This window comes from Equus asinus, chromosome 15, assembly GCF_041296235.1.
Source record: "Equus asinus isolate D_3611 breed Donkey chromosome 15, EquAss-T2T_v2, whole genome shotgun sequence".
In the NCBI taxonomy this organism is placed as follows: Eukaryota; Metazoa; Chordata; class Mammalia; order Perissodactyla; family Equidae; genus Equus; species Equus asinus.
In genome coordinates, this window is record NC_091804.1 from 17833439 (window position 1) to 17852673 (window position 19235).

At 41.9% G+C, this 19235-nt stretch overlaps 1 protein-coding gene across 19 annotated transcripts in view; it reads right to left on the reverse strand.

The window, feature by feature from the left end:
- The window catches only part of SHLD1 (shieldin complex subunit 1), an 85216-nt gene extending 72153 nt beyond the window's left edge, over positions 1-13063 (reverse strand). For 4 of the 19 annotated variants that reach the window (XR_011494577.1, XR_011494576.1, XM_070485595.1 and 1 more), the window contains exons 1-2: positions 12961-12990; positions 4393-4574 (exon numbers count right to left, since the gene is read on the reverse strand). Coding sequence is in view for 10 of the 19 variants with exons in the window: in XM_070485595.1 (XP_070341696.1) it covers positions 4393-4570 (178 nt within the window). In the remaining 9 variants the exon portion in view is untranslated. The other 15 variants (XR_011494579.1, XR_011494578.1, XR_006513930.2 and 12 more) reach the window with 12 other exon arrangements.
- Between the last annotated feature and the right edge of the window lie 6172 nt (positions 13064-19235).

The following is a 19235-nucleotide window of genomic DNA, read 5'->3' on the forward strand; positions in this document are numbered from 1 at the left end:
TGAAGACCTTCCTGGAAAAGTTAACATTTGAAGCTACAATCAGTCATTTATCTTTTAGTCTGAGTAAGTTTCAAATTGTTTTTGGAGGGATCTTGATGCATGACACATGAAGGACCTGGGCACCCAGGGATAGGGCAGAGGCCCAAGCAGAGAGAAGAAGAGAAAGTGAGAAGAACTTGGGCTCCAAAGGACACAGGAGTGACTCACCTGTGTGTGGGGCGCACATTACACACCTCTTGTGTTCTATCTTGACAGAAATGACCCAGAGTTTATGCCACTGAACAGCAGTTTACAACTGACTCTGCACACGTTCAATGGCTGACAGTTCCGCCATGTCTCCATCAGTTACACATGGTGACAGAGGAGGCAGAGGAAATCTGCCAATCTGCTCTTCCAACACTGATCATGCTACGGGGCTAAATTCAGGCTTCTACTCCTTAAACATGGAACTTTCCAGTTATCCATAAGCAGCCTTAAGCTATGTGTGTGCATGGGGAAGGAGGAGGAAAATGGAGATGTTCTATGTTGCTATCAATTTCAGCCCTAAATCCATACAGGCATGTCTCTTAATGACATAATAAAAGAAGTTAACATTCACTCATTCATTCGTCATACAAGTATTTATTGAGTACCTGCTCTCCTGGAATTTATATTCCAGTGGGGGAAGACAAATAAATAAATCAAATACACAGAGTGCCTGATACAGCAGTGCTGTGGAGAAGAATAACTCTGGGAAGGATACGAGGCAGTGTTAGCAGGAGCTGGCTCTTAGACAAAGGAGGCAAGGCAAACCTTTAAGGGTGAGGATCTAGGGTAGAGGCCCACGCCTGGTGTGGGAAAGGCCCAGTCCAGTGGGGGCAGGGAGAACGGTAGGAGATGAGGTCAGAGAGACAGCAGGCCCAGAGCCCAGAGGGGCTAGTAAGGACTTTGGCTTTTGCTCTGAGTCAGATGAGAAGTCATAGGAGTTTTGCACCAAGAACATGATCTGATTTATATTTTAAAAGAATCCTTCTCGTGGCTGTGGTGAGAAGGGATTGTAGGAGGATAAGGGCTGATGCTGAAAAAACTAGTTAGGACACTGTAACAATAATCCAGAAGACAGATGATAGTGGTTTAGCCCAGGGTGGTGGCAGTGGAGATGGCAGAAACTGTTTAGGTTCTAGACTTATTCTGAAGGTAGAGTTGACAGGATTTGCTGATGGACTGGATGTGGGGTTTAAGAGAAAGAGAGAAGTTGAGGATGACACCTAGGTTTTTGCTGAACTGAACAGAAGGATGGAAACATTTTTTGAGACGAGAAAGCCTCAAAGAACAGGTATATGTGTGTATATGAAGGGGGAGGGACTGGGGAGGGGTAGAAGAATTAGGACTTTGGTTTAGGATATATGAAATTTAAGAAGTCTAATAGAAATGTAAGTGATGACGTCAAGTACACAGATGCTCTAAATGTCAAGCTAGAGATCCAAGCTGGAGAGAGAAATTTGGGACTGAACGGCATACTGAGGGCATTTAAGGCTCCAAGACTGGATGTGATCACTTAGGAAGCGAGTGATAACAGAGAAGAGATGTGATGACTCAGCCCTGGGGCTCTCCAACATTAAAAAGCTAGAGAGGCCAGAAGGAACCAGCAAAGGAGACTGAGAACAAATAGACAGCAAAGTGAGAAGAGAACCAAGAGAGGCTATTTCCCAGAAAGCCCAGTGAAGAAAGAATTCAGGGAGAAATTCAACTGTGTAAATGCTGCCGATGGACCAAGAAGGATAAGGCTTAAGATGTGACCACTGGATTTAACAATGTGGAGGTGATCAGTGATCTTGACAACAGCTATTTCCATGGAGTGATGGAGATAGAAGCCAGGTTGGAGGGTTTTAGGAGGAACTTGGAGGAAAGGAATTGGAGACAGTAGGTGTGGATGATTCTGTAGAAGAAAACAGAGAAATGAGACTGTAACTAGAGGGGGATTTGGGGTCCAGGGTGGGCATTTTTTCAAGATAGGAGATATTACAGTGTGTTTATACAATCATGAGAATGGCCAATAGAGGCGGAATCAATGATGCAGGAGATTGCCAGAGTGATGACCTTGAGTAGGGGAGAGCAGATGGGATGTGGCGTGGGAGTGAAGGAACCAGGAGGGAAGGAAGCTGCTGGATGTGGAGTGTGAGTGTGTCATCATTCTCTTCTGATTGTTTTTGTTTTCTTGATGGAAGAGGAGACAAGATTATCAGCTGAGACAGAGGTTGCCAAGGAGGTAATGGAGGTTTGCAAAGAGAGAAGATACAACACAGTCATCCAGGAGGGAGGGAGAGTGAATGCACTAGGAAAATGCTGTGCGATGGATGGGCAGCACGAAGGGTTCACTAGAGGAGGGAGCTCGTGAATTTAAAGGGAGCCTGGTCAGTGCGTTGGTGTGTTGAGTGGCCCAGGTGGACCGACCCATGAAGAGGTGGATTTCCAAGAGCCAACCATGTGCCAGGCACTGTGCCTCATACACATTCATCCTCGTTATCACTCCCCCACAACAAGGTGGGTGTTACTATCTCCATTTTACAAATGAGAAAACCAACGCAGAGAGGCGAAGTGACTCGCCCAAGGTCAAACCACTAAAAGAAGCAGAACAAGAATTCAAACCACAGTCTGGCCCAGCAGCAACACTGCCAATACCATGCAAAATGGTTGTCTTAGCATTTGAGTGCTCCTTCTCATGTTGAGATATTTATAAGGCTTTCCAAAAGAACTTTTTTTGCATGAAATCTCTAGATTTTTAACGAATACTCCAACATAAATATTTCAACTTGCTTCTTGTTTTTACAACTGTCAACTCAATTCAAATTAACGACAGCTGCTGTCCTATGGACTATTCACCCAATAGGCAAGAAAAAATAAAAACTGAGTCCACACTGAATTCTCTGGAAGAACAGAACCATCGCCCTGAAGTATTTCAACAGGCTGACACTTCTAAAGTCCTGTTCACCCATTCACTTGTTCCAGCAAATGCTGCGATAACCAGAGACAAGGACCCAAATCAGTCTGAGGGGTGGAAAGTAATGCAGAGGCAGCAGGACAGGAGGGGGAAGATGGAAGGTTAAACAAACTAAGATTTTGAGTCTAGAAAGGAAAAGGATAAAGAAGGATCTAATTCTTGGTCAGGAACTAAATTAAACAGGAGGTTGACTGATCTGATTACTCTGTGTCCTGAAAATGAGAACAGAATCATAAGGGCATTTAGAAGTATTTTGTTTCATAGAATTCTCAAAGACAATGACTGGGACACACCCTACTTACTGCCAACACTGCATTCATCATCATTAAGGCCTACATTTCTTAGTACTTGAGTTCTCTAAAAATACATATTTGGGGGCCGGCCCAGTGATGCAGCGGTTAAGTTCGCACATTCCGCTTCTCGCCGGCCCAGGGTTCACCAGTTCGGATCCCAGGTGCAGACATGGCACCACTTGGCAAAAGCCATGCTGTAGTAGGCGTCCCACATATAAAGTAGAGGAAGATGGGCATGGATGATAGCTCAGGGCTAATCTTCCTCAAAAAAAATAATTAATTAATTTAAAAAATACATATTTGGATTTTTTAATATTAGTAATAAAAACAACACAAATACAACAACACAAATAATACACACAAAAATAACTGGCTGAGCGCCCATGTATGGCAAACACCACAACAGGTACTTTACATTGTTCCCTGAGTTAACTCTAACTCCATGAGGCAAGCATTCCAATCATCACTTTGTAGACGATTCTGGAGCTCAGAGAGCTTAAGAGACAAGCCCCGAGTCACACAACCAGTAAGTGGGAGAGCTGTGAGTCAGGTCCGTGGACCTCTAGGTCTGGACTGGACAATGACAGGGAACAGGTGGGCTTTAGAACCAGAGATGGTCACTAACCATGTCAAGGAGTTATCATTAAGCTCAAATAATAGACTGTTTGGCAACTCAGTCAGGGAAACTTGTAGAAAAGCTGTTACCTGAATGCAGAGTGTACTTCACAAGAGGAATTCTAAAGTCCCTATTACTATTACCTGTAACACATAACAGGCCCACATGGTTATTTTCCCAAGTTTTAAAAACATAAAACATACCAATTCCACTCTCTCCCTGCTGAACCAATCGTTTCCCTGTCTCTGAATGCATTTGGATGGAGATCAGAAAGGGACTCAGACAAAAAAGGCCTCCAGGAAACAGCTCCTTGTTGTGGTCACACCAGCGAAGCTGTCCTTTGATGTCTCTCCCCACACTGTAAATAAGACGTTTGTCTACCCGAGACAATGAATCACTCCTTAGAGGTCTGCTATTAGAAGAAAGAGAAACAAACTATCACATACCTGTCTATGTTAGGGGATTTTTTTTAATATTAGTTAGTTTTAAACTTTGCTTCTTACCTGGATCCACATCAGAAGAGCAAGGAGTAGAAAGGGCTTCCACAGAACTAAAAGCCTCGCTGTTGGGCTCTTGGCCAGGTCTCTGCAGCACGTAATCTCTTAAGTCACAAGCTGACGGCAGGTCCAAAGCACTGCTCTCCTCTGACAGGCTGCCTGGAGTGGCTTCGCCGGCCGCCATAGTCCTGCCACAGGAAAAAAAAAAAAAAACAATTCAATACAAGAGGCTCTGCCTAAGAGGAGCCTCCATCAGAGTCACCACTTGAAAGACTGAAGTCCCAGCATCTTAAGGACCAAACAGTAGAAACAATCATTTCCCTTCCCCTGTTATTGTCGGTCTTCCTTGTCCTTCCTTCAGAACTAGTATTTGTTTACTGTGTTTCTTTATCATGAGAAACAAATACTCTCAGCACAGAAAGAAACCATTACTGATTTCAGCTGGGAAAAAAGCTCCACATCGGCGGGGCGGGGGAGGGGAGCCAGCCCAGCGGCGCAGCGGGTAAGTTCACACGTTCTGCTTTGGCGGCCCAGAGTTCGCCAGTTTGGATCCTGGGTGTGGACCTATGCACTGCTTGTCAAGCCACATATAAAGCAGAGGAAGATGGGCACAGATGTTAGCTCAGGGCCAGTCTTCCTCAAAAAAAAGCTACATGTCTGACATGAGAAAGGTTCAATCATAGAACTCCCACTCGATGAAAAATGCAGTATTAGAATTCCAGGGCTACAAGAATATTCAGTGAGAAAGGAATCTATTCATGACAATATTAAATAGAAAAATATTTTAAAATCATAAGTCGAGTTTGATCCACATTTCATAAAATAAAACATGTGTGGGATGTGTGTACGTGAAATAGATGGATCTATAGCTAGAAAAAACCAGTCTGGAAGGCTAGATCCCAAAATCAATTTCAGGGGTTATGTGGGTAGTGAGATGACAGGTGATTTGCATTGTCCTCCTTGCATACTCAAACATGCACTCAGTCAGTTATGTAACATGCCAGGCCCCATGCCAGGTGCTGGGGATACAAAGGTGAACGTGAGAGACCTTTCCCCGACATTGCTCACCGTTTGGGGTGATCCAAACACAGAGACCTATCCTGTTAACACAATGACAAGGCAGCAAGGAGCCCAGACAGGGGCAGTGGGCTTTCTGGAGGAGGTTATCCCCAAGCACGGGGCAGGCCAGGCCATGGCCCAGGGCCAGCATGAAGACCAGAAGAACCAGTTTGGGCAACCACAAGTGGCATGGGGTGTCAGGAGTTTGAAGTGAGAGCCAAGGAACTGTCACACACTGGGTAAGTGGGGAGGGACAAACCCTGGAGTCTTGGCTGGATGGCCGTGGGGCCCTCTCCTCTTCCTGCGCAAGCTCTGGGAAGGACAGCAGGGCCTGGCTGCTATCAGCAACTTGATACACAAACTCTCTAGCTGAGCTCTGGAGACTGCGACGTGGCTTACTGGGTTCAGGGTTTGGACATTTCCTGTTAAAAAGCAGGGGCGTTCCTCACCCCTCCTGGGTCTCTGTCTACCTGCGGGGCCTAAGTTCTCTACCAGAGGGCTCTCTGCAATGCACCCAGCCCTGCCCACCTCTCTACAAAATAACTGTGGACCTGGGGAGACCCTGGATCCTCTGCTACTCTCTGCTTCATAAGGTGTTGTCATCAATAAATCTTATTATAGCCAACGCCACATGTCATGTGTGCCATGGGCCACCACACACCATGCAGAGGAGTTACATGGTCAGATCTTCAGATGTGGCAGCTGGATAGCATGTAGGTTTGTAGGGCCTGAGCCTGGTGGCAGGCAATCTCAGAAGCAACAGGAATTCATTCACTGCAGTGGTCCAGGTGAGAGAGGAAGAGCTTGTGAATGAGAGCATGGCACTATGGGTCAAAAGTAGGGGGCAGATTAAGAACATACTTAGGAGGGAAATGAGAGTAGAACTTAAGTGAATAGACAAAGGGGTTAAAGAGGAACTGAGAGTCGAGGAGCGGCAGCTTCAGCGGTTGGCTGTATTACTCACTGTTAGAAAAGACAGAAGAAGGAATAGGTTTGGAAGGAGGAAGTATTTCAAATTATGGCATACTTCTAGCTGTTAAAATGACAATTAGAACTTGAAAGATCTCAAAGACATATGTTTGAATGAAAGAGGCAATTTCAGAATAAAATGATCAATATAATAATAAGAGTAATTAACATTTATTGAGTGCTTGTTGGACGCCAGGCCTTGTGCTAAGAGCTTCATCTGCAACAGCCCTAGGAGGCAGGGAATCCTACTATTACCCTCATTTACAGTCAGACAGTCAGACTCAGACACAGAGACGTAGCGTAACTTGCCCAAGGAAAGCCATCTAGAAAGTACCAAGCTGGGACGAACCCAGCTCCAAGACTTCCCAGCCTCCCGCATCTGCACAGCCTCCATGCTGCCGCCCAAACTACCTGATCAGGCAAAGACAGGAAGTGTATAAAAACAAATCAACAGAGAGGCCTGGTGAGATCCTTCTTGTTTGAGGACACCCAGTCACACGCTCTTGCGGACATTTGCTCAGAGTCAGCCAAGATGTCAGATGATTGCTTCTGAAAGGAGTGGAGTGATCAAGGTTCCCAAAGAAGCAAGAACATCCTGTCTTTTCACACATGCTATATTAGCCAACCAAGCCTGGGGTTTCAGCAACCACCTCCGCCGCAGGCATCTGCCGTTTCTCCTCCCATCCTGTTACCACACACTGCTCGGAGGCTTCTGGAAGGGAACACACAGGTCAGCAAATGACATTGGCATATCCTGCCTGCCTGGAAAGGTGCCTTGAAATCAACCATCAATCAAGGGTGTCCTTAGTGATCCAAAATGAAAGGAATCCTTTTTGAAAACAAATAGCACATTGATCTGCTATCTGTCCCTTCTTTTAGGATCACTTATATTAAGTGACAAATCCATTCCAAACCAGGCATTCGACCTAAAAGGGAAAAAATGCCTACTGAAAGGCAGATTCCTTTATATTATAAAATAAGTATCTGTGCGTGTGAAACACATTATTTGGGATCCAGCAAGTGTGTACAGGAGAAAGCGAGTACTAGGGACAGATGAGACCCTTCTCATGGTCTGAAACCACCTCGGCTGGCAAGTGGAATGCAAACGTTATCCCTTGCCCCAAAACTTTCGATATGTGGTTCAACTTCCTTCTCCAGAACTGGTTTAATGACACAATCTAAAGATTGTTTTCCAAGACCGGAGAGTACAGGATGCCCTGGGGTTGCAGGCACAAGTCTCTAAGTACACAGACACCTGCGTACCAAGAGAAGCAGCCATTCCTCTACCCCACAGTCTTACAGACCTACACATACAAGCACTCAGGGTCCATGTCAAAGAAGTAGTTTAACTTCATTTACTTTTTTTCAATTAAATCTCTTTCCTTCCAATATTTTACATGAAAAATTTCAAACATAAAGAAAAGTGGAGGGCCGGCCCCGTGGCTGAGTGGCTAAAGTTCTCCACTTCAGCTGCCCGAGTTCAGAGGTTTAGATCCTGGGCATGGACCTGCTCCACTCATCAGCCATGCTGTGGAGGCATCCCACATACAAAAAATAGAGGGAGATACACAGATGTTAACTCAGGATGAATCTTCCTCACCAAAAAAAATGAAAAGAAAAGAAAAGTGGAAAGAATTATATAATAAACATCCATATAGCTACTGCCTAGATTTCATAATTAACATTTTACTATGATTTTATCAGATAACCATCTATCCAACTCTCTACCCATCTATCAATTTATCTTATTTTTATACATATTTCCATTTAAATTTTAATTTAATGAAACCTCCTGAGCTGGGGTGTGATAAGATCAGTTTGCCTTTTCAAACACTCACTCTGTTAGGCGAATGAAGCATGAGGCAGAGGAGGTTAACCACGAAGCAGGGAACACAGCCAGGAAGCTCGACAGAAATGTCTGGAGAGGTGCAGGGTCTCTGGAGTTGGAGAGACCCAGGTTTGAACCCCTGCTATCACTTTTTAGTTGTGTCACCTTGGGCAAGTCACTTAACCTCAGTTTCCTCATCTATAAAAATGGCTTGATAACAGTACTTACCTCACAGGGTTGTCATAGGAATTATATGAAATTAATGCAAATAAAATACTTACTCCAGGATCCATGCTCGATAATGTCAAGCTCCAATAAGTAAAATAGTAAGAAATAAAAAACACATTACGGGCTCCTATCTTCCCAGCCTACCTCCAGTACATGTGCCTCTCTATTTCCCATCTGGTAGCCATCTTGCTTCGTTCATCCCTACCTAGTTCACAATCTTGTTAATACCCTTCCCTGCCCATTCTGTCTTTTTATCACACCCCTTTGGCAAAACCCCAGCCTGGATGAACTCAACTATCTATCCACTCTCCATGTGCTGGACATGAGAGTCACATAACAGCAAACTGTTCCACTCTAAATGAATGAGCACCAGCCTAGAATGGGCTATCTGACCAAATGAATCCTGAGATGTCTATATCATAACTCCCTCTCCCCCCCCCTTGACTCTTTCATGTTTTATCCACTCTTCTTCAACTCAGACCCACCCCATCACTCACACACCTTCCTCTTTCCAACACATCATCTCACTTGCTAATGGACAAAGGAAACAGAATCCAGCAGAGAGAAACTTCTCCAACTCCCTTATCAAACATAGCAAAGGCTCCCACATCTGCACACTGGTTCACCTCTCTTCGCCTCTCCTTACAACAGAGGAGTTGTCGCTCCTGCGGCAAAGGCCAAACCCTCCACCTGGGCTTTAGATCCCACTCTCTGGACCTTTCTGGAAGCCTTCAGCTTCTCTCGCTTCTGCTCCACCAGACCTTCACTTAGGCTTTTCAATATGCGCAAATTGCTCCCATTTTTCAACAAAACTTGGTGTGTAAGAGAATGTCTTTGTTCTCTGTAAATGCTACTCAAATATTTAGTGGTAGGGGGATATGATGTCTGCAACATACTAAAAATGTGTGTGTATATATATATGTGTATACACACACATTATACAGAAAACATATATATATATATATATATACACACACATGAGAGAATGTTAAAGTAAATGTATGAGGCAAGGGTAGACAATTGGTGAATATGGAAAATGTTATTTGGGAGTTTCTTGTACTAGTCTCGTAATTTTTTGAAGGTATAAAATTATATCAATATAAAATTTCTCAATAAAGAAAAAAAAAAAAGCAAAAGGAAAACCTTTAACACCTTCCCTCCTCACGGCCAGTCTCCAGTTCCCTCTACAAACATTTCCTCAGCTCCACCAGCTCCATCACCCTACCATAGAACTTCTAAAAACTCCTTCTTCTGACATTCTTTCTTTGCTTTTCGGGAAGTCACTCTCCTGCTTGTCCTCCCATCTTTTTGCCTTTGTTCCTTCCTGCCTGCTCTGCTGCTCGCCCTCCATCTCCAAATGGACTTCCTCAAGGCTTAGCCCAAGGCTCTCTCCTCTTCTTTCCTCCTCTGCGACATCAATTATTGCCCAGAAATTCCTGTCTAGCCCAAATCTCCCAACATCAGGTCCCCTTGCTTTCCATGCTTCAGGCATAATGGTTTTCCTTCAGGTTCTCCAAAAAGCCCTGCTGCCTCCCACTGCACTTGTCTTTCCCTCTCTTGGATAACTCTTCTAAAAAAATGGAAGGGGAGGGAACACTTCCCAATTTGCTCTATGAGCCCAGTATTATTCTGACATTAAAACCAGAAAAAGACATCACAAGAAAACTACAGACCAATATTATGAATACAGAAATCCTTGACAAAATACTAGCAAACTGAACCCAGCAACATATAAAAAGGATTATACTTCATGACCAAGTGGAACTTATCCCAGGAATGCAAAGTGGTCTTAACGTCAGAAAATCAATCAATGTAATACGCTATATTAGAACAAAGGACAAAAACAACACACACACACACACACACATACACACACAAGCATTTGACAAAGTCAAACATTCATTTATAATCAAAACACACAACAAACTAGGAATAGAAAGGAACTTCCTCACTTTGATAAAGGGCATTTTTTTTAAAACCTATAGCTAGCATCATATTTGAGGTGAAAGACTGAAGGCTTTCCCCCTAAGATCAGGACAAGATAATGACATCTGCTCTAACCACTTCGATTCAACATCGTGCTGGAGGTTTTAGTCAGCACAATTTAGGCAAGAAAATAAAATAAAAGGCTTCCATATTGGAAAGAGACAAGTAAAACTATTTCTATTAGCAGAAGACATGATTTTATGTATAGAAAATCCTAAGGAATCCACTTAAAAAACCAGTAGAACAATTAAACAAGTTAAACAAGGTTGCAGAATACAAGATCAATAAGTAAAAACATATAGAAATGATTTTACACTAGCAATAAATATTTATGTATATTATATAATAATAAATATATTATACACATTTACAAATAGTATTTATAAATATTGTGTAAATATTTATATACACTAGCAATAAATAATTAAATTGAAATTAGGAACATGATGTCATTTGTAATAGCATCAAAAAGAATAAAATGCTTAGGAATACATTTAATAAAAAATGTGTAGGGGGACAGCCCCATGGCCTAGAGGTTAAGTTCAATGTGCTCTGCTTCTGTGGCCTGGGTTTAGTTCCTGGACATGAACTTACACCACTTGTTGGTGGCTATGCTGTGGCAGCGACCCACATACAAAATAGGGGAAGACTGGCACAGATGTTAGCTCAGGGCGAACTGTCCTCAGCAAAAAAAAAAAAAAAGCGTAGGGCGTGGACACTGAAAACTACAAAAAAAATGTTGAAAGAAACTGAAGATCTAAAGGAATGGAAACACATCCTATGTTCACAGAATGGAAGACAATTTTTTAAGATGGCAATATTGATCTACAGATCATTGTAATTCTTATCAAAATCTCAATTGGCTTTTCTTTTTTTGCAGATACTCGACTAAACTGTTTCCAAAATTCCTATGGAAATGCGAGGGACCCAGAGTAGCCAAAACAATGTTGAAAAAGAACAAAAGATAGAACACTTATACTTTCCAAATTCAAAACTTCCTACAAAGCCACAGTAATCAAGACTCTGTAGTACTGGCAAAAGGATAGACACATAGATCAATGGAATAGAACTGAGAGGCCAGAAGTAAAACCTTACATTTATGATCAATTGATTTTCCACAGGGTGCCAAGACAATTGCACAGAGGAAAGACAGTCTTTTCAACTCTGAGACAACTGGACATCCACATTAAAAAATGTAAAATGGTGCAGGCACACTGGAAAACAGTTTGGCAGTTACCCAAAAGGTTAAACACAGTTACACTTTGACCAGGCAATCCACTCCTAGGCATATATGCTCAAGAGAAATAAAAACATATGTCCACACAAACTTTACACAAATGCTCATAGCAGCTTTATTCATAATAGACAAAAAATGGAAACAATCCAAATGTCCATCAACTGCTGAATGGATGAATAAAATGTGATATATACATACACGGAATATTTTTCAGCAATAAAGGAATGAAGTTCTAATACATGCTACAACAAGGATAAACTTTGAAAACATTATACTTAGTGAAAGAAGCTGGTGCTAAAAAACAAAACAACAGGCCCCAAATGGAGTTGCTTATACCAAACCCCACAACTGAGACCTAACTTAATCACAGTTTGGGCTCTCCCAGAAACAGAATCTTAAACCAATCAATCAACAATCACCTGATTAGAACTAGTTAGGTAACCCGCCTGACAGACCCCTGCTATTCACTAAAGGAAAGTAACCTCGCAATAACCAACCCAATTTTTGGCCTAGTATAACTTCTTTGTTCCTGCTCCTTTCTGCCTATAAAAATCTTTCATTTGTACAGTGCCTCTGAGCTCCTTTCTGTCTACTAGACTGGATGCTACCTGATTAGAAGGGATTTTTGCTAAAATAAACTCCTAAAATTTTTAATATATCTCACTTTATCTTTTAACACCAGTCAAGAAAGACCACATATTTTATGACTCCATTTATATCAAATGTCCAAATTGACAGATCTATAGTAGATTAGTAGACTAGATAAGTAAACCAGTAAATTGCCTAGGACTGGGAGGTCATGGTGAATGGAGAGCGACTGCTAATGGGTACAGGGTTTTTCTTTGGGGTGATGATAACTAGACTATGGAGATGAATGCACAATTCTGGGAATATATGAAAAGCCACTGAGTTTTACATTTTAAATAGATGAATATTATGGTATGTGAATTATATCTCACCAGAGCTGTTTAAATGGAAGAAAAAGATTCGAAGCTCATTCAGACATACTGCCTGCAAATTCCAAGGATTCCCCAAAGCAGAGGCTGCTGAGGCAGCCAAGGCCATATATTGGGGGGGTGGGGGAAGGGAAGGGGGTATGAGGGCGGGAAAGTGGGAATGCACCAGGGGAAGCCTCCATAACTTCCCAACTGTGAGACAACGATCTGATACGTTGCTGAAATGCCCTCCCTACTTCCAAACCAAAGGCACTCCTGAGTCGACAGTGACAACTGGCCGAGAAAACTCGGCAGCTGCCAATTACACTCACCGCCCCGCGAAAGCAGCGCCCCGGAATCCGGAAGCGGAAGCGCAAGTGCCATATTTGTTATGGGAAAGGCGAGGTATGAAAAGAAGTCATCGGAACCATCTTTGCTGAGGGCAGGCAAGGGCAATGGAAGGTAGTCGCGGCCATGTTGACTGAGGGCATTTGCGCGGCCGTCGAAGCTTTTCGCACATGGCTAGTTTGGGCGATTCCTACAGGAGGCCTGTTGGAAAATGCGCTTGGTGGACACTAACTGAAACAGGAAAAATATTGAAAAAATTTTTTTAAATGTAAATGTCTACATTTAAAAAACCATAGAAAGTAGACAGATATATTAACAGAAAGAATGACAATATTTTACTGTGTTGCGTGCAGGTAGCTGTACACAACTGCCAGAATTGCAGGTCCAAAGAAAAGAGACTGAGGGTTATTGTCCCATCTCTCTGTCTTCTTGAAAGAGTCTCATACACTCACAGCCACCTATGAGGAGGATTGGGAGAGGTCCCTATAAATTAGGAGTTCTGGACTTGAGATGAATATTTTAAATAATACTAGCTGAGGTTTGGCCAACTACATGCCAGATACTGTGAGCTTAAGACACCCTGGGAGATGTAGTGACCTTTTGGAGGCCAATTTAAAGGTACAATTAGAAGTAAAACTAACTTTCTTTCACATTCAGACAAACCTAACACAGCAATTGTAAGTTTCATTTTCTCTTCCAGCATTGTGCATTGCTTATCAAAGTGTATAATTTTGATTTTCACCTTTTTTCATGTCATATATCTCATAAAAACACTCTTTCAAAGTAATTTGATAGATTCTGATTAGAAAAAGTCTAGAATGACATTAAGTTACTTTCCTATTTGTTTCAGAAAATGACAAACTCAAATATAATTGAATAAAATTATCTGGATTATTATGCAACTAATAAAAATGATAAAAGATATAGCAAAAGAAAATACCAGATCATGCATTGCATTCTCAGTTTTCTTATCTCCTTGGTTCCCTTTCATCCCCATTTCTCAATCTTTCTGTGTATTTCTTGGCAGTGACATTTTTGAAGAGTACAAGTCAGTTATTTTGTAGACTGTCCCTCAGTTTGAGTTTGTCTGTTGCTTCCACCTGGTTCCCAATAAAGTTGAACATTGTTGATCACTCCTTCCTTCTAGAAAGTCATGTTCCTGGGTTTCCCTGATACCATTTCTTTATGATTTTTCTCTTTCCTCTCTCAAATTTCCATCTAAATCTTCTTTCTCTTTGTTGTGGGCCTCTCCCAGGGTTCTGTCTTGAATCTTCTTCTCTTCTCCCTTCTCTGCAGATGACTCCCAAATCTCTAAGCCTCGTCTCCTCCTGAGATTCAAGTCAACATATCCTCCAGCCATCTTGAACTCAATCTTCCACCACCTCCAATCGACCTGCTCCTATCCCAGTGTCTCCTGTCTCAGTGAGTTGGCTCATTTAGTTGCCAAAACCAGAAACTGTTTCTCCTCCTTTGTCAGCGTGTCCCATACCCATCAATAATCAAATCCCCTCCTCTGCTTCTTTCTCTTAAAGATCTATTGACTCTCTCTTAATTCTCTCCATCCTCACTGCAACTTTCTGAGTCCAGCCCACCATTTTCTGCCACCTGGATGACAACAGCTTCCCACAACTCCGTAGCCGGTTTTCTTTTTAATATAAAGATTGATCACACCACTCCCTTGCCCTCGGGTTAAAGCTCAAAGTTCTTAACCAGATTCAGAGGATCCCTACCCCTTACTTCCCATCACTATCCCCCAACCCCCCACCTGTACACTGACTATTTTCTTTTCCTTAAATACTTCATGCTTACTCTCTCCTGCCTCTGAGATTTTTACCCATACAGTTTTCCCTTAGGAACACACTTTTCTCCTCTTTTTTGGTCTCTCTCATCCTTCAAATCTCAGCTTTAGGGAAATCTTCCAGGAAATCTTCTCTGACTTATCAATATGAGTTAGTGAGCCCTCCCAGGAAGGCTCATGATTTGGTCCTTCATTTACCCTGATTACCCTCAGTTCCTTTGCCCTTTCTGTTTCTCTGACTAAACTAAACTGTAAGTGCCTTGAGGGCAAGTATCATGTCTATTTCATACTTGTGGCCCAGAGCCCAGCCAGTGACTCACATGTAAGTGCTCAGAAAGCGCTGTTATGTGCATAAATGGATAAATCTTTTCCCAGGTTTCCTCCATTCCCCATTCCACCCTACTCAACCCTTACACCTTCCAAACATCTCAAAAACATGACTCCTTCCTGATCTATTGTCAGTGAAACAGCCTTTGGAACTTTTTGCCATTGTCACTCTTTCCTTGAAAAATAAGTTTGTTTATACGCTAATTCTCATATATTCTCCTGTGGCCTTTCTATGATACTGTTTATCTTTCTGATGAGCTTCCTGGAGCAAATTTCTAAAGTCTGGAGTGACTTCTTTTTGCCATATAGCATGCCTCTGACCATCCTTTCTTACCACTTTCAATTAGTCAGTGTGGAAGAAATGAAAACTAATTGAAGTCATCAAAACAAAATGGTCAATAATTGGGACCTTAAATCTGCAAAGACAGCAAAATAGCAAGTTCATTTCATTCCTAAAGTGAAGTATAAATTATGTTGGATGTCCTGCTGTTTTGCCATTGATTATATAATGGCTGTATAAATTGGGTTATGTCACAATCTTATGAAACTCCTATATTTCATGGTTGATTTTTCCTCCATTAGCTTAGCCAGCTACTTCAGTCAAACCTCTTTCAGTAGAAAGAAGTCACATTAGGAGAAGGATCAAAATAAAATCTCTTTCAAAGGGGGGAGATATTGTTTGCAATTACCTTATCTCTCTATGTAATTCTGAACCTTGATCTAATTACTCATCCATCTGGGGATCTAACTTTAAAAAATAAGAAAGGAAACCTTACAAAAGTTCAAAGGTTAAGTAATTGATGAGTCTTAAGGCATCTTATTGCTTTTCATTAATGCAATAGTCTAAAGCCATAATTAAGCAATAAATTGGTAACCAAGGGGAAAATATCAGATAGATTGTAAGTGGTAAGACCATAAGATCCATGAAAGTGGAGGCATTTTATTTGCTAATGAATACATAGCACTTGGACAGTGTATGTTTATAATGAAATAAGCTTGGACCTTAAGATCTAAAATCAGTACTAGCACAATAGTAAAGAGTTTAAAAATATTGCTTGATGGACAGTCTATGACATCAAGGAAAAGTATCCATTTCCTGGCATCTCAAGCCTGTGAGGGCTTAACAAATAACATGCCATTTCATGATGCTAGGGACAGACACATCTGATCTATGGCCCAGAGCCATCCTGGAGTGTCTACATCAGTGATGGAGCAACAAGTGCCCTGAATGTAGAGTCAGGAGGCTGAGCTCCAGTCTTAGCTCTCTTACTAACCAATTATCTGTGTGGCTGTAGCCATTGAATCCCTGTGATCCTTAACTTTCCCATCTGTAAAAAAAGGAACAATAAATGCCTACTAGGACTATTTTTTTAAAAACTGCTTTGCTTAGTGCAGTAATTGGTGGACTGGTGGCCAGCAATTCTGAATTCACTTTTCTCTCGCAGTAATGATTTGAACAATGCCAGATATAATGAAAGTATTACATGTGTGGGGACCTGGAATTGGCCACCCCAAGATATGTCTCTTTGGCATCAGGATTATTTGAGGTTGATTGCTTTTGATAAACTGGGACAGGGAAGGAGGCTCTGAGGAATGCAACTTGCCCTTTGTTAGGACACGTTTACATTTGTAAGGTAAATCTCTATCTGTAAAAGGTGCCTCCCTCTCTGTACCACGAAGAAGAAAGGAGATGACCTTCTCTCCAGAAACTCTTAATCCATACCAAAGGCAACGACTTAAATCTGCATTTTATGGTGCTAGTCTGGTAACCTCCTGTAACTGACTTCCCTTCCCCTCCCAACTTTGGCATTTCTTTAAGGATTAAGCATCTTTCTTTAGGCTGGGAACCAATTGCAGCGCTCATCTGTGACTCCCCCCCCCCCCACCCCAGCCCGAGGCAACACACCTGCTACCCTGCGGCGCTCACTGAGACAGCAGACCTATCTGCCATTTCCATCAAGAGCTGTGCTGACAGAGCAGCCTCATGACTGTTGTAAAAGGGACATTTCAATCAATGACTGTTGTAAAAGGGACATTTCAATCACATGTGAAACACCCCATTTGGGGGCTATATAACCACTCTGTGCACCGCACTTCTTCGGTGCCCTTTCTTCCTTCGGGAAGAAAGGCCCCAGGCCATGGTTCCTCATAAAGCTTTGTTTAATTTTCTCTTGCTATTCTGTCTCATGTGAATTTAATTCGTTCTCCAGCCAGACGAACCCCCATCTGGGGAGAGGAAATGTCCTCCTCCCCTACACATGTCAGCAGAAAACAAATGCAACTTGAAGAGGCTTTAGCTAAGGAAACTGATAAAGCTTCTGAATACTAAAGAAACAATTTGATTCTTACACATTTATTGGAATGTGATGTCTGAAGTCTTAGTAGTTACTGCAAAGCTTAGAAATCAGCAGGTACAATATGGTGATGAAGATTTTTATGTGCTTACATTCTGCCTACCTCCAAGAATTATTAAAGGAAGTGAATGAGTGTTTTGCTTGGGGGCTTTGGACAATATATAATATGTTGTATTCCATTTACTATGGATGCATAATAAATTACCCCAAGACTTAGAGACTTAAAACAACAGTTATGATTTATTATCTTTTGTGGTTTGTATGAGTCAGTTGTGCAGTGGCTTAACTAGATGGTTCTGGCTCAGTGCCTTCATGAGGATATAAGCCAATATCAGGTGAGGCTGCAGTCCTCTGAGGGCTTAACAGGGGTTGGAGTCTCCACTTTCAAGGTGGCTTACTCATGGCTAGGAAGTTTGCGTTGGCTCTGCGTGGGAGGCCTCTGTTCCTCTCCATATTGGCCTCTCCACAGGGCCATTTGAGTGTTCTCACAGCAAGGTGGCTGGATTCCCCAGAGCAGGGGTGGCAAACTTTTTTGTAAAGGGCTAAATAATAAATATTTTAAGCATTGTGACTTTGAGCCTTGTGAGCCATCTCTAGTCTTTGTCACAGTTTCTTCGTCTTTTTTTACATCATATTTTAAAAATATAAAAACCTATCTTAACTGACAGTGCATTAAAAAAACAGTCTATAGGCTGGATTTAGCCCATGAGCCCTAATTTGCCAATCCTTGCCCTAGATTAAGCAATCCAAGAGACCAAGATGGAAGCTGCCATGTATTTAAAGACCTGGCCTGTGAAGTCATACACTGTCCCTTACACCATATTCTGTTGGTCACTTAGGTCTTGATTCATTGTGGGAGGGGACTACACACAGGTGTGAACACTATGCCAAAAACAAGGATCATTGGAGGCCATCCTGGAGGCTGACTGCCACACAGTGCTTTGAAAAATAAAGCAGTGTCTGCTGAAGGAGTGTAAATCAGTGCAGCCACTATGGAAAACAGTCTGGAGAGTTCTCAAAAAATTAAAAATAGAAATGCCATATGACCCAGCTATTCTACTTCTGGGTATTTATCCAAAGAACATGAAAATACTAATTTTAAAGATTTATGCACCCCTATGTTCATTACAGCATTATTCATAATAGCCAAGACTTGGAAACAACCTAAGTGCCCATCAACGGATGAAGGGATAAAGAAGATGTGGTGTGTGTATATAATGGAATACTAATCAGCCATAAAAAAAGATGAAATCTTGGTATTTGTGACAACACAGATGGACCTTGAGGGTATCATACTAAGTGAAATAAGTCAGACAGAGAAAGACAATTATTGTGTGACTTCACTGATATGTGGAAGATAAACAAACAGACACATAGATGGGGAGAACAGATTGGTGGTTGCCAGAGGGGAAGGGGGCGAGGGGTCAAGGGGCACATATGTACGGTGATGGATGGGAATTAGACTTTTGGTAGTGAATACGAAGTAGTCTATACAGAAGTCAAAATATAGTGATGTTACACCTAAAATTTATATAATGTTATAAACCAACGTGACCTCAACAAAAAAATAATAATAGCTCTGTCTGAGGAGCATAGCAATTGATTAACATCGTAGATCACACAGAGAATTGTCCTTCCATTAAAGATAAAATATTCTGCTCCTAATTGCTTGCTATTCTTCTAATTTATTTGCTGAAAAGTTCTAGAAAAAAGAGAATAGAAATAACTAGATTGTGAGAGGAGACTATCTTTTCTATCTTCAAAAATGCCACAACTCCTA